The sequence below is a fragment of the Podarcis cretensis genome, assembly GCF_951804945.1.
Source record: "Podarcis cretensis genome assembly, chromosome: 16".
In the NCBI taxonomy this organism is placed as follows: domain Eukaryota; kingdom Metazoa; phylum Chordata; class Lepidosauria; order Squamata; family Lacertidae; genus Podarcis; species Podarcis cretensis.
Genome location: NC_137186.1, coordinates 16663089 through 16681391, shown reverse-complemented (window position 1 = coordinate 16681391; position 18303 = coordinate 16663089). Strand labels below are relative to the sequence as shown.

Genomic DNA, 18303 nt, shown 5'->3' with positions numbered 1-18303 from the left:
AAAATACCCATGAACCCTGGGGGATTCTATGGGGAAGGGGTTTAGCTCAGCAGCAAAGCAGCTGCTTGGCAGGCAGAAGGTCCCAGGGTCAATCCCCAACACCTCCAGGTAGATGTGGGAGATGCTGCTGCCACTTTGTGCAGACAACACTGGGCTAGATGGAGCCATGTTTCTGTTCAAATCAGGCCTTTATTCAGATCCATGAGGGCTGGGACCTTGCTTCCCTTTTAGTGGAACACCCTTGCTCGGAGGGGGGTAGAGCATCTTCTCTTCCTTGCCTGCAAGAGGCCGCAGGTTCAGTCTCCACCATCTCCCTGCCTGAGACCCTGGAGAGCCGCTTCCAGTCAGTGTAGACAGTATTGAGCTAGATGGACTCAGGTTCCTGTGCCGGCCAGTGACAACTGTGGTTAAGAATAGGGCCCATTCCCAGAGTGTGTCCTTTCTCTTCTCTCCTGACAGGCACCAAACACCAAGGACCTCTGATTCCGTTCCTCTCCTTCCGAAGTGCCAGCGTAAGTCTTTTTGTGAAACAAATATAGTCTTCTGTATAAAAGGCGACTCTCAGTTTATGCAGGGGATAAACGTTCTGGGGATCACTCATAAAGCCCAAACCACATATTCTCAGTGGAAGGGTTACATTAAATAATATGTCTGAATGTTGAATGTGTACATCTAGAGACAATGGCTAAAACAAACACCATTAGATGCACTGCTGGCTAAGTGTTTAATGGTTATTGCATTTGTGCTTTTTTAAAAACCAATAAATGGCAGGTGGGATTGCCAAAGTCTTTTTTCCCCAGACACCCGCTCCCTTTCCACCCCCTTTTTTATTTTTAACAAATGCACACAAGTTTAATACACATAAGTTGTGAGCTATAATTGTATCTGATAATGTTAGTTGGAGAAACCAAGAGGCAGGATCTCTGGACTCAGAAGAGAAGTAAAATTAGAATTGTACTCCTTCATAAGAAGGCAGGAAGAGCCTGCCCGCTGGATCAGTCCAAGAGGTCTGTATCCTGCAGCATCCTGTTCTCACAGCGGCCAGCCAGATATACGTAGATGCCTGTGGGGAACCCGCAAGCAGGATTCAAGCACAAAAGCAACTCTCCCCACTTGTGATTCCCAGCCATTGGCCATGCTGAAGCTTTTGCTGCCTCTGACCGTGGTGACAAAGTATAGCCGTTGTGCTTAGTAGCCATGGATGGTCTTACATTCCATAAAGAGGAGCTGGTTTTCCACTGTGAGAACAAGATGGAACGTTGGCCGGGCCCAGCAGAGCTACTCTTATGTTCTTAGGGCTTCTGGGGAGGTTTGTGTGTTAGCAAAAATCTGAATTGTGTCCAGTTAAACGCTCTGCTACCTGTGTCACCCTCTTTGCCAGAAGGACGCTATCATTTTTGGGGGTGCCCCAGATTCCCAGGAGGCTCGGAAGGCCACCGAAGAGGTCCAGCTGCACCCCGAAGGGCGGAGGAGCCTGCGGTCCAGCGTGAGTAGCCATTTTAGCAATCCCAAAACAGGCCAGCTCTGGAGTTGCGAGGCTGCCATTTTCCTCTTGGGCGGCTTTAAGAAATGATTAGACAAATTCATGAAGGAGTTGGTGGCCATCCCTGACTCCTGCATGAGTAAGTTCCACAGGTTACAGACGCTTCAGGTTACAGACTCCGCTAACCCAGAAATAGTACCTCGGGTTAAGAACTTTGCTTCAGGATGAGAACAGAAATCGTGCTCCGGCGGCGCGGCAGCAGCGGGAGGCCCCATTAGCTAAAGTGGTGCTTCAGGTTAAGAACAGTTTCAGGTTAAGTATGGACCTCCGGAATGAATTAAGTACTTAACCCGAGGTACCACTGTATTTTGTCTGTCCTGAATCTTCCAGTTGGCTGTGCACAGGTTTGAGTGTTACGCATTGTGCTGACAATGGCGAGGAGATGGGTGTTGGGAGGTTTGGATGAGCCAGGAGACCTTCAAAGACAGAGGCATGATGATCTCTCCCACTGCTGTTTCCTCTTCTCCCCTCTCCCCAAAGGTGCCACATTCAATGTCTTCCACTCAATCCATTGCGGGTTCTTCAGAGAGCAGTAACAGTTCTGGATCCTTGAAGGTAGTGACAAGCTCTTGGCCTAAATATATTTCCCTCCCTTGTTTCTGGACTGAACCCTGCTTCTGAGGGGGCTGCCCTTTTTCCTCCCCAGGCCTTTCCAAACTGAGCTCTGGATGGTGTAGCAGAAGGGTGCTTAGTGGGGAGGGAAAGGCACTTTGTCCGTTAAGTTGAATAGCTTTCATACAGTGGTACCTCCGGTTGCAAACGGGATCCGTTCCAGAGGTCCAGCTGCATCTCGAGGATTTCGCAACCGGAGGATCGCTTCTGCGCATGCACATGCACGCAGCGCGTAGAGACCCAGAAAAATACTTCCGGGTTTGCCGCTTTCACAACCCGAAGTTTATGTTACCCGTTAAACCGAGGGTTCACTGTAGGCTGATCTATCTTTGGGGGAAAAAACCTCCAAAAGAAACCTGTTTGCTCTGGTCCCTGCACTTTTGAGGAGGGGATGACTTAGCTTTTATGATTGTGTGTATGTGTGTCTATGTGCTTTTAAAAAGACTTTAAAAAGTTGGCTGGCACTAAATAATATGTCTAATTCTTCCTGTGCCCCCTTCTCTGCTCCATTTCCCCAGCCCAAATCGCACAGTTTCAAAACCCACAGCTTCTCCACACCCACCAAGTGTATGCGTTGCACATCCCTGCTGGTGGGGCTGGTCCGGCAAGGCTTGACCTGCGAAGGTGAGTGGCATCTTGTCAGGTGGAGTGAGAAGGGGGTCCAGGTCAGGGGAGGTCCCCAGGTTCGGTTTCTAAGTAGGGATGTGAAACACCCCTTCCCTGCCTGAAGAGCTGTGGGCCAACCTGTGTGCTGTAGAATAGGAGAGGGTACAAGTTTGGGGGTGGGTCTGGTGGGTCTGTTGATTCATTTTTTCTTTAATTCATAAAATTCATGCACCATTGCAGTGACTCAGGGGGGGGCTGTTGGCTGCCTGCTTATGCTTCCTCCTGTTTTCCCAGCCTGTAACTTTGTCTGCCACGTATCCTGTGCTGGAGGGGCCTCCATCTGCCCCCTACCCCCTGAACAGCTCCAGAAAACCTTGGGGGTCAACCCAACAAGTGGAACAGGGACGGCATTTGAGGGGTTCTTGTCGGTAAGAGGTTGAGTCTCCCCCGAGTCTGAGAGAGCATGGAGCAGTCCATGTGGACAGGGTGGCTGTCGCCAGTTCAGGGATCTGATTGGGCACATTCTGCCAGATAAACACCAAGAGCCCATCAACATTGACTGCAGTGTTGAAAAGGGGGAGAAAATGGAAGTGGAGACACTGCAGGAGCCCAGCCTCCTTGAGGATGAAAATTGCTCCCCTTCTGACCATCAAATTGATCATTGGATGAGTGGGAAGGGGGAATAACCTTCCTCAACTGATTTGCTAGGAAGAGGGAGGGGCTGAGTGCCTGGGGGTGGGTCCTGCGAGATTGTGGGGTGACTGGACCAGGCTTTTGGCCACACATCCTTCTGGCATGCGGCCCCCAGTGATTTGGCCAATGGTGGTCAAAAATGATTTGCCACCCTTGGTATAGGCAATGCTGGAAGGGGAATGGGGCAGACTCCTTGCAGCTGAAATAATGTTCTCTGATTGTACCACCTTCGCTCCCCAAAAGGTGCCCAAGCCTTCCGGGGTAAAGAAAGGCTGGCAGAGGGCTTTTGCCATTGTCAGCGATTTCAAGATCTTCCTGTTTGATGTGCCAGAGGGGAAGGCAGCACAATGCGACGTGAGCATCATGCACGTTACAGACATGAGGTAAGCAGGTGCAACTTGCGCAGGAAGTGGTGCTGTGGGTGGCCGTGGGGTGGAGGTCTGACAGAGCCTTAGTATTATCCAGGAACCCTAAATGAAGAAGGAAACCACCCATTATCTTTAGGGGTGCCCAAGTAAAGAACAAATGGTTCCATTACCCCCTTCTGTTTCTTTTCGTTTGTTTTGATTCCACTGGTTTTCAGTGGGATACGCAGCCGGGGCTGTGCTGCCGAGAATTCCATGCTTTCCTCCCAAATGCCCTCTGCTTCGATTGGCAGAACTATGACTGCTACAGGTGCCACATAATAATACCCCTTCCCCATTTGTAAGAACTTGATCTTTTGATGTGGCAGCACCTGCACTTTGGAACTCCCTGCTGATTGACGTTAGGGAGTTGTACTCGCTGTGCTTTTTTTCAGTGCCTGCTAAAAACAGTCCTGTTTAGACAATATGTTTAGAAAGCTGATATGAGATTTAACTTTTTGAAAGTCTGAAATTATTGCTGTTAACTTTTCTTACCGAGAATATTATTGCTCTGTCTGTGTTGTAAACTGTTTTTCTTAGAAAGTGTATATACATTTAATGAAATAAAAAATAAATACATGCAGGCATTCCTCTAACCCCCAAAGGGAATTAGACATGCCAAATGTTGTAACCAAGGATGCCAGGTGATATTGGGGGTGTGGTGGGGAGACACACCTTAGCTGGTGCCAGCACACCGTGCAAATTTTAGGAGAATTCAACCCAGGAATTGCCATTTCCAGAGGCAGCCCTAGGTAGTCCTTAATTCTCCCTTGTCACCTGGGTGAGGGAAATAGCCCAAAATGAAAGAGGGAGCAACAGGGATTCTACCTCCATCGCCAAAATTATCTCATCCACTAGGATGGGGTGGGACCAGGAGAGCTGCGGCCCTCCAGAGGTTGTTGCACTCCCATCTTACCTGACTATTGGCCATGTTGGTTGTGACTGATGGGAATTGTAGTCCAAGAACATCTGGAGGGCCCTGGGTTCCCCATGGCTGCCCTGAGGTAGCTTGCTGTGGTTGTGGTCCTGCAGATAAGACCCCTTCAGCCTCCACTCAGGGGAGAGAGGGATGTCTCTAAGGCTCCTGTTTTTCTTTTGGCAACAGGGATGAACAGTTCTCCGTGGCTCCAGTCCTGGCAGCAGACGTCATCCATGCCAGCAGCAAAGACGTGCCCTGCATATTCCGGGTAAGGAAAGAGAGAGGAAAGGAGAGAGGAGCCCCCATTTCTCAGAAGACATTTTTCAGAGAAAATTTCTGAGGTGTCTCTTTTCCTCTAGAGAAAAAAGGCCATTCTCTTCCGAATATTCTCCCCCCCCAAATTTTGGCAGTTGCCATTCGTCTCTGCCAACCTCCTCACCCCAGACACCTTTTGCACAGCCTTTGCCAACCTGGCGCCCTCCAGATGTGCTGTACTACAACTCCCATCAGCCCCACACACCACAGTTGTGCTGATTAGGGATGATCAGAGTTGTAGTCCAAAACATCTGGAAGGCAGCAGGCTGGTGAGGTTCCCTTTAGAATGAGATCTGGGGCCTTGGGGAGGATACAGAATGGAGGCTGGACTGCCATACGATGGCTACTCCTGACCCTCGCAGCAGCAGCAGCAGCAGCAGCAGCAGCAGCAGCAGCAGCAAGAAACAAACAAAATCTTAGGAAAAAGAAAGAGGTTGTGCTACAGCACACAGGGAGCCCACCCTTAAGAAAACCCAAGCAAATTTTTCTGTCCTCTGAATAAATTTGATGAAATGATCTCCCCAGTTTATCTGACCACAAAGAGGGTGGGTGATATTATGCATGACCACAATCTGAGTGGTGAGAGACTTTCGCGGTTCCAGGGCTCGGTTTCCTTGGAATGAGGGTTAGTAGAGACTGTGGTGTCTTTAGGATATATGGTTTTATTTACACATCTCTACAACCTGAGCATAGGACACAGAGGCTCACAGCATCAACACCCCAACAGATCTTGCTTCTCCTTCAGTCGCAGCTTTGGATCCAGCACAGAGCAAACAGGTCTCTGTGTCTCCAGCTTCCAGCCTGCTTTTCCAGCTCAGCTCACATTCACCGCACTGGTTGTTGCTCTCCTCCCTAGCAGCTAGATGGGTTGGGTGGGTGGGGGAGACCCAGGCACAGGCTTGGAGGGCACCATCACTTGGCTGCATCTCTTGCAACCTGCTCATTCTTTTGGGATGCTGGTGAGGACACTTAAGTGGCCAGCTAAGGTCACTGTCTTATCAAGAATCACAGAATTATAGAGCTGGAAGGGACCCCTGAGGGTCATCTCGTCCATCCCCCTGCAATGCAGGAATCTCAGCTAAAGCATCCACATCAGGTGACGACCCAACCTCTGCTTAAAATCCTCCCAGGAAGCAGAGTCCACAACCTTGTGAGGGAAACCGTTCCACTGTCTAACAGCTCTTGCTGTCAAAAAGTTTTTTCCAGATGTTTCGCCAGAATCTCCTTTCTTACTGATGCCTGAGTTGTTCAGCAACCACCTCCATTTCCTACTAACCCCCCCCTGGGGACCACAAGAATCAAAAGGGACGCAGGCCATAATCCAGACTGACCGCCCCCCCCCCCCAAAAAAACCCCACAGCACTATAAAACAGAATAAGTAAAACCTTTTTCTTTATCAAACATTTTTATTGATTTTAACAGATATAACATATAAAACATACAAAAGAAAAGACATTACAATACTAAAATAAAAAATAAAAAAATAAAAACACATATTCCTTCTGAAGTTCATTTTAAATTCCATTATTAACTGACTTCCTCGAATCCCCCCTAACTGAATTTCATTGTATCATCTTGTAACAGTTCTCCAAAATCATCTTTCGACTACTATGGTATTTACTCCTTCAATTTACTATCTTCATCTCTTTTCTTATTGACTTAAATCCGCTAACCCAGAAATAGTACCTCAGGTTAAGAACTTTGCTTCAGGATGAGAACAGAAATTGTGCTCTGGCGGCGCGGTGGCAGTAGGAGGCCCCATTAGCTAAAGTGGTGCTTCAGGTTAAGAATAGTTTCAGGTTAAGAATGGACCTCCGGAACAAATCAAGCACTTAACCCGAGGTACCACTGTACAACATTCTTATTCTAATCCTAGGCCTATCTGATACTTTCAAGTACCTTCTAATTATCTTATGTTACAATATTTAGCTGGACAGAATAAGTAAAAATCTCAATACAACTAGCAACGGTTTCCAAAAGCAATTACAGAGAACATAATATCACCAACATGATGCAGAGCAGGGGAAGAAGAGATCTGGGTCCTAGCAGGGAGCTGGGGGACCTGAAAGCCAGGTAGTCAAGGATTCCTCCATCTGGGTGCCCCTGAGGCCAGCTCCCCTCTGCCTCTCCTCCTCCTCTTCCACTTCCTGGCAACCTTTGGATGACCTGGAGTTTCCTCTGGGCTCGGATTGCCCCTCAGGGACCAGAACAACTTACCTGTGCCTCCATCCTCAGGTGATGGCCTCTCAGCTGAGCTCCCCGCACACAACCAGCTCGATGCTGTTCCTGGCTGACAGCGAAGGGGAGATGAGGAAGTGGGTGGAGGTTCTGGCAGAGCTGCACCGCATCCTGCGGGAGAACCATCACCACGACCGCACCGTCTACATCCTCAAGGAGGCCTACGACAACACCCTGCCCTTCATCCCCCATGCCCTGTCGGCAGCCATCATAGGTACACAGGGAAGAGGGCAGGCCTGCTTTCGGAGGGAGGGAGAGGGTGCTGGGGGCAAAGCACCCTAAGCGTCAGCCATTGGGGCTGAGCAAGGCTTGGGCAGGGCTCTCGGCTCTCCAATCTATGAGATGCCTGATCCGCCCAAAGACAGAATTTTTGAGCCCCTAACTGAGAGGAGGAAGTGTGTTTCTAATGTCATCTGTTCCCTTTTGCAGACCGAGAGCGGATTGCTTTGGGTACAGAAGACGGCCTGTTTTTGATTCACCTCCGGACAAATGGTTTAGTATTGTTTATCTTTCGAATTACGTGGGGGGGGCAGGGGGCGCTGTAATATTTTGGGTGCCTGGGGACTCTAAAGCAGGCTTCCTCAACCTCGGCCCTCCAGATGTTTTGAGACTACAATACCCATCATCCCTGACCACTGGTCCTGCTAGCTAGGGATCATGGGAGTTGTAGGCCAAAAAACATCTGGAGGGCCAAGGCTGAGAAAGCCTGCTCTAAAGGTTTTTAACTCCTCTGGAAACTGTAGCACTGTGAGGGGAATAGGGGTCTCTCAGCACTCTGAAACAAACCACAATTCCCAGGATCCTTTGGGGGGGGACTGTTTAACCTATTAAGATCGATATCCCTCTTGCCTAGTCTACAACTGCACCAAACTGCTCCTTCCCTCATCCAGTTAATTTTTTGCTTGCTGATGGCTCCTGATCTGATTTCTCTCTGATACAAACCTTGTGTCATCACTCCACCTCTATACTTTACTCAGTCACAGTTTCAGTTTTCTATTCTCCTTTTACCAATCTATATATCTTATTGGCTTTCCCCACCTTAATTTTTTTTAAAAAACCCAATACAGTATGGTCACGTCTTATGTGCATTTAACTTGCGCAATTTCAACCACATGCAGTCAAAGGCAGGCTGGTTGAAATCGCACGACTTAAACACAAGCAAATTTAATGGGGAGAAAGAATCTCTCCAGGTCTGGGATGCTCCTGTGGGATCGCAGGAACTTGGACAGCCCCACAAGATCTTGCAAGAGCATCCAAGGACCTCCCAAGCCAGTGCACAGAGACGGCCTTGTTTCCTAAGCAAGGCAGAAAGCTCAAAAGCTTTTTGCACTGAGGAAACCTGGCGCAAAAATAGGATTTAAGTTCTCTGCCTTGCTTAGGAAACAAGGCCCACTCTGGGAGCCATTTCTGGGAGCCCTGGGATGCTCATGTGGTGGTACTGTTCCAAAGACTTGAGTATAATTATTATTATTATTATTATTATTATTATTATTATTATTATTATTATTAATTTCTTCCCCAACCATTCTGGGCGGCTTCCAACAAAACATCAAAATACTGTAATGCATCAAACATTAAAAGCTTCCCTTTTAATGTATTTTTGCATCTGTGCAAAACCCTTGGATTCAAACCCCCATGTAAGATGTAAACATATTTAGGGGAGGAGGAATTACTGTTCACTTCTGGCCTGTGTCCACCCCCGGTCACCTGCCATTTCCTCCCCTCCCTCTGCAAATTCACAGTTCCCGTCCTTAGCTGGTAACGGAGTTGTGCCTCTTCTTTCCCTGCCCCAAATTCCCCCCCACTCCAGATGTGCTTCAGGTTGGGGACTGCCGCCGGGTGCAGCTGCTCCTGGTCTCTCCCAAGGCCCAGCTGCTCTCCGTCCTCTGCGGCAAGAACCACAGCCTCCGCATCTTCTCCTGGGCGGAGCTGGAGACCCCGGAGGCCATGGGGACCAAAGTGGTGGAGGCCAAGGGCTGCCAGGCGGTGGCTGTGGGGCTCATCTGCCGTGGGACCACCCCCGTCCTCTGCGTGGCCTGCAAGCGGCAGGTCCTCTGCTTCCAGCTGACGGCCACGCGGCCCCCCCACCGGCGCATCAAGGAGATCCAGGCACCCGGCTACGTTCAGTGCTTGGACATCCTGGGCGACCGGCTGTGCGTTGGATGCCCCTCCAGCTTCTCCCTCTACCCTCTGCTCAATGAGGGACCCCCCGTGAGCCTGCCCCACCCCGAGGACCGCCGGGCAGCCGCCGTGACCCACATGGAAGCGCTGAAGGCCGTGGAGGTCAGCCTGAGCGAGCTGATCCTCTGCTTCAGTGGCTTTGGCCTCTACGTGGATGGGCAGGGGCGCAGGAGCCGCCCCCAGGAGCTGATGTGGCCCGCGCCTCCCCTCAATTGCTGTAAGTGCCCCTTTTGGTTGGGGTTAGGGGGTCTAGATTATTTAAATATACTCGTGGTTTATACTCATGTTCCTCACTCTGCAGCCAAAAAGATAGTCCCTGCCAAGAGGCTTTTGTTCTAAAAGGACACGACACAAAAAGGAAAAGGGACAGGGAGGGTAGAGGAAGGGAAACCAAACCCAGGCACCAATAAAAACAGTTGTTCTTCTAATGACCAGCTGGCACAGCTCGGGTCAGAGGGGCCAGGTGGAGCTGGGCGTTTGGCAAAGCTGATGGACTGAGTCTGCTGCTTCCCCGTCTTTCCCACTGAGGCAGCCTGGGGAATGGCTGCCCCCAGGTGGCAGCGGAGGGAGGAGGCCTGGTGGCTGGCAGAGCGAGAGACTCTCAGGGCTTACCCACCCTTAGTTTTTTGCCCCACTCTTTCCAGGCACTGGTCTGCTCTTAAAAGCCCCATGCCTATAAACACACGAGCAGGATTTGAACTGTGAACAACCGAAGGGATTGAAAATTACAATAGCTTTGTTAAGGTTTAAGAGATAGAAGACGAGGTGTAGCAGAGGGAGAGAAACAGAAACACCATGGAAAGGGGGGTGGGAAGTTGGGGGGACATAATAAAAACTTTAGGAAAAAAGCTCTGTGTCTGAGCTTTCACTGTGAAAAACTACACTTTTAGTGCTTAATCGGAGCAAATGTCAATTTGGGTTTCCTGCAGACTAGTTTGCTCTGATTGAGCTTTAAAGAGCAGGGTTTTGCAAGAAAAGCTCTGCAGCAAAAAAGAAGGGTGCTCAGATATGGAGCTTTAAGGCGTGTGCCTGGAGAGAGCGAAGGGCAGATAAGAAAGAGCAGAGGACAGATAAGTGTGGATAAATCCTTAGTGAAGAAGCCAGGCCATTGGTCCATCTATCCCAGTGCAGTCCACTCAGACTAGCTGGCGTTTCCCATCCCCTGCCACTGACCTGATCCTTGGAAGTGGCGATGCCACTGGGGGTCTCTGGCAGGTAAAGTGGGTGCTCCATCACTTAGTCAATGTCCCACCCACTAATAAAGAGTGTACCAGTGGTGTTGGGTTTTGGAGTTTTTTGTTTCTGTCTTATAATAGATACAAGATTATAATCTCTAGCTGTGGCGTGCAGCCTGTGTTTTCTTGGGGGGAGGAAATCAGTGGAAATGTTAATGTTTTTAAAATTAAATAAAGAGTGCATCAACCCAGGCAAGACTTGAACCCAAATCCAGAGACAGGTACTTGTATCTGCCAGGCTGAATGATGCAGCCTGGCATCGTGTCTGCCCCACCCCAAGCGCCCAGATATTTGTAGTGCTGACTGCAGCACTGGATGAATGAGGGGAGATGTGCACCCCAGCCCGACAATCTGGTCTTCATGTCTTTGTTTCCCCCTCCCAGGTTACAATGCTCCGTACCTGTCAGTATTCAGTGAGAACGCAGTTGATGTGTTTGACGTCAGGAAAGCTGAGTGGATTCAGACGGTGTCTCTGAAAAAGGTTTGTGGGGGGTTCTTCAGGGAGGTTTTTTGGTCTTAATCCCTCACCCGTAGGGTTTACCCTCCCCACTCCCCAAATCGCTTGACTTCATTTAACTGTTTATCACATCCTTACAGCCAATCTCAGGGGCTGAGATTGGTGGAGGGGGTCCTTCACCCTCAGAGGTTTGGCATCTCAGCAGCCTGGGACAGGGCCTTCTCTGAGGCAGCCCCTAAACTGGGGGACTCCCTCCGCACTTCCTCCCTCCATACCTTCATTATACGGCTTTCGGCAATGCTGAAGACGCACCTTTCCTCCCGGCTTTTGACACTTGAGATACATGTTTTTAGGAGTCATATCTGTGATTTTACATTGTTTTGAACTGTTTTTAATATTGGGTTTTAATTACTGTAACCTGCCCTGGGTCCTTGGGGAGCAAGGCGGGTGATGATGACGACGATAAACTAATGTTTTGTTCGCAAGTGTTTTTAATTGATTGATGGTCTTTGGATCAATTGACCTGGCCAGTCAAACAACTTAACAGTGTGACCCAATGCATGTCTACTCCGAAGTAAGATGCACTGAGATCCATGGGCCTTACTCCCAGGGTTGCAGCTGTCCTCTTACCTATTTTGCATATGCGTGCTAAAAACAGGATTGTTTTGGTCAGGAATAACTGATGAGCTCCAGGGTCCTCTGGTGGGTGGGTGTGCTGGTATGGATCAAGGGCTTCATCTCGGTGGGGGGGGGGAGGCTGTCAGCATCATCCTAAGCTTTGCAGAATTGCCTTCTCATGTTGCAGGGAAGGGGGTTCTGCCCCAGGGAAGGTTGGCAAGTACCCCATCTGGAACAAAACCTTTTCTCTGGAAATTTCATATTTCAGAAAAGTGTCCGTTTCTCTGGTTCCCAGGTACGAGCGCTGAATCCTGAGGGCTCCCTTTGCACTTTTGGCAGCGAGAAAGTCCACCTGACGTACCTCAGAAACAAGGCAGCTGGTAAGTGGGGGGAGGGGAGCAAGGGGATAGGTGAGGGACACACACACACACACACACACCAAGGTGGCCCAGGGCTCATGCTGCTTCCAGGCAACTTTTCAGTCCTGATGTGTTAGCAGGGAAGTTATATGACATTGTCCGAAAGTAATTATCACCTCACACTTTCCAGGGCATCCCACTTCGTGGGGTGGGAGAACTGAAAATAATACCAATATATCTCACATCTGGCAACCAATGCGCCCCTTTGGTTGCAGATAGTACATGGGTAGACAAGTTTAAAAAGCCCGGGACACAAATTTTCACAGCCCTCTAGCAGCTATGGTGGCACATTTACCAGAAGTAATGCATTTAGTGTTAACTCTGTAAGTGTGTAATGGGACCACAGAGCCTAGGACTTGCCGATCAGAAGGTTGGCGGTTCGAATCCCCGTGACGGGGTGAGCTCCCATTGCTCGGTCCCTGCTCCTGCCAACCTAGCAGTTCGAAAGCATGCCAAAGTGCAAGTAGATAAATAGGTACCACTCTAGCAGGAAGGTAAACGGCGTTTCCGTGCGCTGCTCTGGTTCGCCAGAAGCAGTTTAGTCATGCTGGCCACATGACCTGGAAGCTGTATGCTGGCTCCCTCGGCCAATAAAGCAAGATAAGCACCGCAACCCGAGTTGGTCACGACCGGACCTAAAGGTCAGGGGTCCCTTAACCTTTACCTTACCTGGAAGTGTGTACTCAATTCTGACCAAACTGAGCCTCATAGCATAAAATCAGTATGACACCACCACCACCACCTCAAGTATCATAGAGCCATAGAATTGTAGAGTTGGAAGGGACCCCAAGAGGCATCTAGTCCAGCCCTCTGCAATGCAGGAATCTCAACTAAAGCATCCATGACAGATGGCCATTCAGCCTCTGCTTAGAAACCTCCAAGGATGGAGAGTCCACCACCTCTCATGGGAGTCTGTTCCCCTGTCGAACAGCTCTTACTCTCAGAAAGTTCATCCTGATGTTTCGTCGGAATCTCCTTTCTTGTAACTTTGAAGCCACTGATTTCTCCTCCCTACCGCCTCCAGATCAGGATGAGTTTGAAATCCCCCAGCCGACGGACAACAGCCGGCGGCACCTCGTGAGGACCAGGCACAAGCGCCGCTTCTCCTTCCGGATCTCTGAGGAAGAGCGGCAACACCAGAGGAGGTGAGGCGCATGGTGGCCGTCTTGTCGGTGGGGTCTCTGTCACTGCTGCTATTGCGTTCGGGGCTCAGAGGACATGCAGACATTTTCAGAAGCTGGCTGCAAGGGGTCCTCTCCTCCAGGGCGGAGACGCTTGGAAGGACGCGTGTGTGTGAGGTTGGTGGGGTTGTTTCAGGGACCTTGGCGTGCGGCAAGTGGGGATGTGGGGCCTGTACATGAGAACAAAGTGGAAGACTCCCAACGAAAGATCCAACAGTCCATGCTCTTGGGCTCTTTCTCTTTTTTAAAAAAATAATAATATTTATTCAGAATTTTGAAGATTACAAAAGAAAAAAGAAAATAAAAAAGACAGAAAAAATACAATCATTTAAAAAAGAAAAAGAACCGATTAAACCTTTACATAACTTTCTTCCTTTACTTATTTCCTTGACCTCCTCACACCTCCCATTTTTGTATTCTAGTTCAAATTGTTATTTCAGCAAATCCTTCCAACCTTGTTTTTATCTTAATAATTTGATTTAATATATTGTAATTTTACGTTCTCTCTTTCACCAATTCATTTTTACTTAATCCTTTATATCATTTCTACCAAAACCACATAATTTTCTTTTTCCAACATCTTTCTAACAATCCTTAATTTTACAATATTTTTGAAGATATACTTTAAATTTTTTCCAATCTTCTTCCACCAACTCTTCTCTTGGGCTCTTTCTCATCTGTTAAAAGGGTTTTGCTTTATGCCAGGCTTTAAAATGCTTGTCTTATTGTCTCACAAAGCTGCTTTATGCTTAATTATCACAGTGTTTTTGGCATGTGGGTTTTGGCATGTGCTTCTTTTAAAAACATTGCTGTGTTGTGGAATGAACGTAAGAGATCAGAAGAGCCCGTCTAGTCCAGCATCCTGTTCCAACCAAGTGGGAAACCCACAAGCAGGATCCGAACCCAAGAGCAGCTCTCCTTTCCTGTGTTTTCCAGCAGTTGGAATTCAGAAATATTACCGCCTCCAACTGTGGAGGCAGAGGATAGCCATGGAGGCTAGTATATTATGCACCACTTAATTGTAAAAAAAACCAACAACATCAAAGCCATTTACAAAAGAGATAAGGCAATGAATTAGCAGTAAGAAAAATGAGCAATCATAATTTAAGACATTTGAAGAGTTAAAACAACCATTTTATTTTTTTATATAGCCTTTATCCTCCCCCATGAATCTGGCCAATCCAAGTTGGTGGACATTGCTGCCTCCTGTGGGAGTGAGTTCCATAGTTGTAACTATGCAGTGCATGAACAGTAAGAGCTGACAGTAAGAGCTGTTCAACAGTGGAATTTGCTGCCAAGGTGTGTGGTGGAGTCTCCTTCTTTGGAGGTCTTTAAGCAGAGGCTTGACAACCATATGTAGGAGTGCTCTGATGGTGTTTCCTGCTTGGCAGGGGGTTGGACTCGATGGCCCTTGTGGTCTCTTCCAACTCTATGATTCTATGATTCTATGAAGAAGAATTGGGTTAGGAATCCGCCTTATGCCGTGTCAGGCCATTTGTGCATCTAGCCCAGTACTGTTGACACTGACTGGCAGCAGTTTTCCAGGATTTAAGGCAGGAGTCTTTCCCAGCCCTGCCTGAAGGTGCTGCAGGAGATTGAACTGTGGCCCTTTCCCTGAGTAGAGTTGCTTCTGCCCCTGGATGGTTTGGGTTGCCCTTTTCCAGCCCTGCAACCATCCCCCCCCCTCCGGCTAGCCTTCGCGTCTCTTGCAGGGAGATGATGCGCGACCCAACCCTCCGCTCCAAGCTCATCTCTGGCCCCAGCAACTTCAACCACCTGGTCCATGTCGGGCCGGGCGAGAAGCACCACCAGCTGCAGGACCTGCATGTGGTGAGTTGTGTGGCGGACTCAGAACACACTTCCTTCCTGCAGGGGTTGTCCAAGGAGAAAAGGGCAGCCTCTGATTTTAAGGGCATAAGGAGGCCCTGCTGGATCAGGCCAATGGCGCATCTAAAACCAGCATCCAGTTCTCATTGTGGCCAACCAGGGGAAACTCGCAAACAGGATTCAAACACAACAGCAACTTTTCCCTCCTGTGGCTTCTATTGAGAAGCATCGCTGCCTCCAACTGTGGCAGCAGAGCAGCGCCTTTGTGGCTAGTAGCTGTCAATAGCCCTCCAGGAATTTGTCCCATCCTCTTTTAAAGACATCCAAGTTGGTGGCCCTCCCTGCCTCCTACGGAAGCGAATTACAGTTTAACTCTACGCTTTCTTTTCTCTTGTCCCGATTCTTCCGACATTCAGTTTCATGAGATGCCCATGAGTTTTAGCATTATGAGAGAGGGAGAAATATTTCTCCTCTATCTGCTTTCTCCATGCCAGGTGTAATTCTATGAACTTCTATCATTCTTCAGTGCTGAAATCTGGTCCTTCTCTGCTGAAAATGACAGGTCCCAGCATCCTTGGGTCCTCCAACCTGTTTGTGCTTGTTCTCCCACACACACCCTCCCTTCTCCCTCAAGTGTGATCCTTTCACGGCCTTTGTTTCCAGGCCCAGGAAGAGAAGAGGCGAGAGGCTCAAGTCCGGATGCGCTGCAGCAGCCTCTCCGAGACCCGGCGCCCCTCGGCTGCGGGCGGCACTGGCAGGACCCCAGGAGCCGCTGGTCCTTCCTTCTCCTCCTCCTGTAAGAGGGGCCATGGCAAAGGGGAGGCGGGGACCTCATCCAGGGCCGCAGGGGCTGGGCTCTCCTGTGGCCCAGTGGCACCCAAGCAAGTGGGTTTTTTGGGGGGATGTAGGTGCCAATTCCTCAGCTGAGCTGCCCACCCTCTTGTCCCCGCAGTAAAGCACAAGTCTGGCAGCTCCATGTCTGATGACTCCTCCGCAGCTGCTCCGAGCTTTGGCGTGGGCAGTGCCACGCTGGCAGAGGTAAGGCATCCCTGTGCAAAAGGGACAGGAGGAAACTGGGGCCTGAATTCCTGTTCTGCCCTTTTGCATTCCCCTCTCCCATCCCTATTCTGCACCAATCCTTGCCTCTTTTCTCCCAAGAACCATAGAGCCCTGTTTAGGGAAGTTTTTAATATTTAACGCTGTACTGTTTTTAACACTTGATTGGGAGCCACCCAGAGTGGCTGGGGTAACTCAGCCAGATGGGCGGGGTATAAATAACTATTATTATTATTATTATTATTATTATTATTATTATTATTATTAATAGTTGGAAGGGACGTAAAGGCTCATTTAGTTCACCCCGCTGCAGTGCAGGAACTGAATGTTCAGACAGCAGTGGGCAAAGGCCCTCCCTACCCACACAGGCCCCTGCTAATAGGATGCCCACCCTATAAACACGGGGCTTTCACACTCCACTGTTTCACACACACACCCCACCCACGTGACTTCTCCTCTTCTAGCAGATCTTGGATAAAACGCAGAGCCTTCCTCCGTGCCCAGGAAGCACCAGTTCCACATGATGGGAGGCATCACTGCCCGGCTGCAGACCTGCCTTGGACGGCTCTGGCTCCCTTGACTCTGGCCACAAAAATGTGCCTCCCTGTCTGGACTCGAAGGGCAAAGCACCGCCTGGCAGATGCCCAGAGGCAGCGGGAGACTGCCAGCCCTTGTGAAGCGGCCTGGATCGCAGCACTTCAGCCTTCGAAGGTGGACCGGGGCTGGAATGGGGGTCAGCCAACCTCCATGAGGATGCAGCAAGAACTTCTCCCACCCCACATCTCAGGGAACGCGGCAGGCCACGCCCAGCTGCCTCAGCACCTCTGCTCCTGCCCCCAACTGCCCCACCAGCTCTCTCTTCTCCACATGCACCTGAACCCCCTCTCCCCTCACACTGCAAAAGCAGCAACAGGATGAGAACCGCCTCCCTCCAGCCTTGATGGAAACATTTTTAAAAGAGTCCCTAGCGTTTACTTTTTACAAAAGCTATGCTACTTTCAGCCATATTCTAAGTAAAGCCTGAGACCATCGTGCCAGCAGCAGCGGGGTGGTGTTGGCAAGACAAACGGGTGCCCTTTGAGGGCCAACCTGCCGGATGTGCACCCTGGCAGGGAGCAGAGGGACCCTCTCAGGGAATGGCAAAATCTCAGCCAGAAAGAAAATGCATTAAAGAGTTAAAAAGACAGTGCCGCTGGCAGGTTTTCTCAGGGGTGGGGAGTCACTGGATAGAGGGGGAGAGGGGATAAAAGGTTTGATGCCACATTGCTCCTCCATCAGTCTGGTTGGCATGAAGCGTGTATGAACAAGCACAGATTGGGGTGCACTGGAGCTGCTGTGGTGTGCTAATCAAATTAAAGCCATGGTTCGGCTTAGCACAACATGCAAACCTCAGCTGGTGGTTTGTTTCACTCCCAACCATAAGCTGGAACCAAGGTATGTTCCTTGCTTGCAGCTCGTTGGTAGCAAGGCCAGCTCTGCAGGGACTCTGAAGTCAAACCAGGGCTCTCCTCTGATTAGCAGGGAGGCAACGGCAGAAGAACATGAGGAGCAGCAAAGTGGGTGCTGTCTCTCCCCCGCTCCCCACTTGCTGATGCTTGCCAAGTTGTGGCTTGGCTTAGCCCTTTAAGAGCTTGCTGGATGAGGCCAGTAGTCCATCTGGGCCAGCATCTTGTTCTCACCGTGGCCATCCAGATGCCTGTGGGAAACAAGATTCAAACACAACAGCCTCCTCCCCTCCTGTGGTCTCCAGCAAGTATTGCTGCCTCTGACTGTGGAGGCAGGGCAGAACAGGCTAGGAGGCATCAAAAGTCCTCTCCTGTCTAATCCTCTTTTTTAAGCCATCCAAGTTTGCCATCCCTGCCTCCTGTGGAGAGGCACAGTTCCAGAGTTTAACTATGCGCTATGTGCAGGACCACTTTCTTTCGTCTGTCCTGAATCTTCCAGCTTCACTGGATGGGCAAAATTTTCTAGCATTATGAGAGGGGCAGGAACATATTTA

General features: G+C 49.7%; 1 protein-coding gene across 3 annotated transcripts in view; it reads left to right on the top strand.

The window, feature by feature from the left end:
* The window catches only part of CDC42BPG (CDC42 binding protein kinase gamma), a 55259-nt gene extending 37769 nt beyond the window's left edge, over window positions 1-17490 (top strand). The window contains exons 21-37 of one of the 3 annotated variants that reach the window (XM_079956354.1): window positions 460-512; window positions 1385-1486; window positions 2024-2098; window positions 2674-2779; window positions 3056-3189; window positions 3698-3837; window positions 4964-5045; window positions 7328-7544; window positions 7760-7822; window positions 9141-9728; window positions 11130-11227; window positions 12117-12201; window positions 13265-13385; window positions 15134-15251; window positions 15912-16044; window positions 16201-16286; window positions 16769-17490. In XM_079956354.1, coding sequence (XP_079812480.1) covers window positions 460-512; window positions 1385-1486; window positions 2024-2098; window positions 2674-2779; window positions 3056-3189; window positions 3698-3837; window positions 4964-5045; window positions 7328-7544; window positions 7760-7822; window positions 9141-9728; window positions 11130-11227; window positions 12117-12201; window positions 13265-13385; window positions 15134-15251; window positions 15912-16044; window positions 16201-16286; window positions 16769-16828 — 2261 coding nt within the window. In that variant the 3' untranslated portion in view covers window positions 16829-17490. Of the gene's footprint in view, window positions 1-459; window positions 513-1381; window positions 1487-2023; window positions 2099-2673; window positions 2780-3055; window positions 3190-3697; window positions 3838-4963; window positions 5046-7327; window positions 7545-7759; window positions 7823-9140; window positions 9729-11129; window positions 11228-12116; window positions 12202-13264; window positions 13386-15133; window positions 15252-15911; window positions 16045-16200; window positions 16287-16768 lie in introns of all 3 variants that reach the window. The other 2 variants (XM_079956355.1, XM_079956353.1) reach the window with 2 other exon arrangements.
* The last annotated feature ends 813 nt before the right edge of the window (window positions 17491-18303 follow it).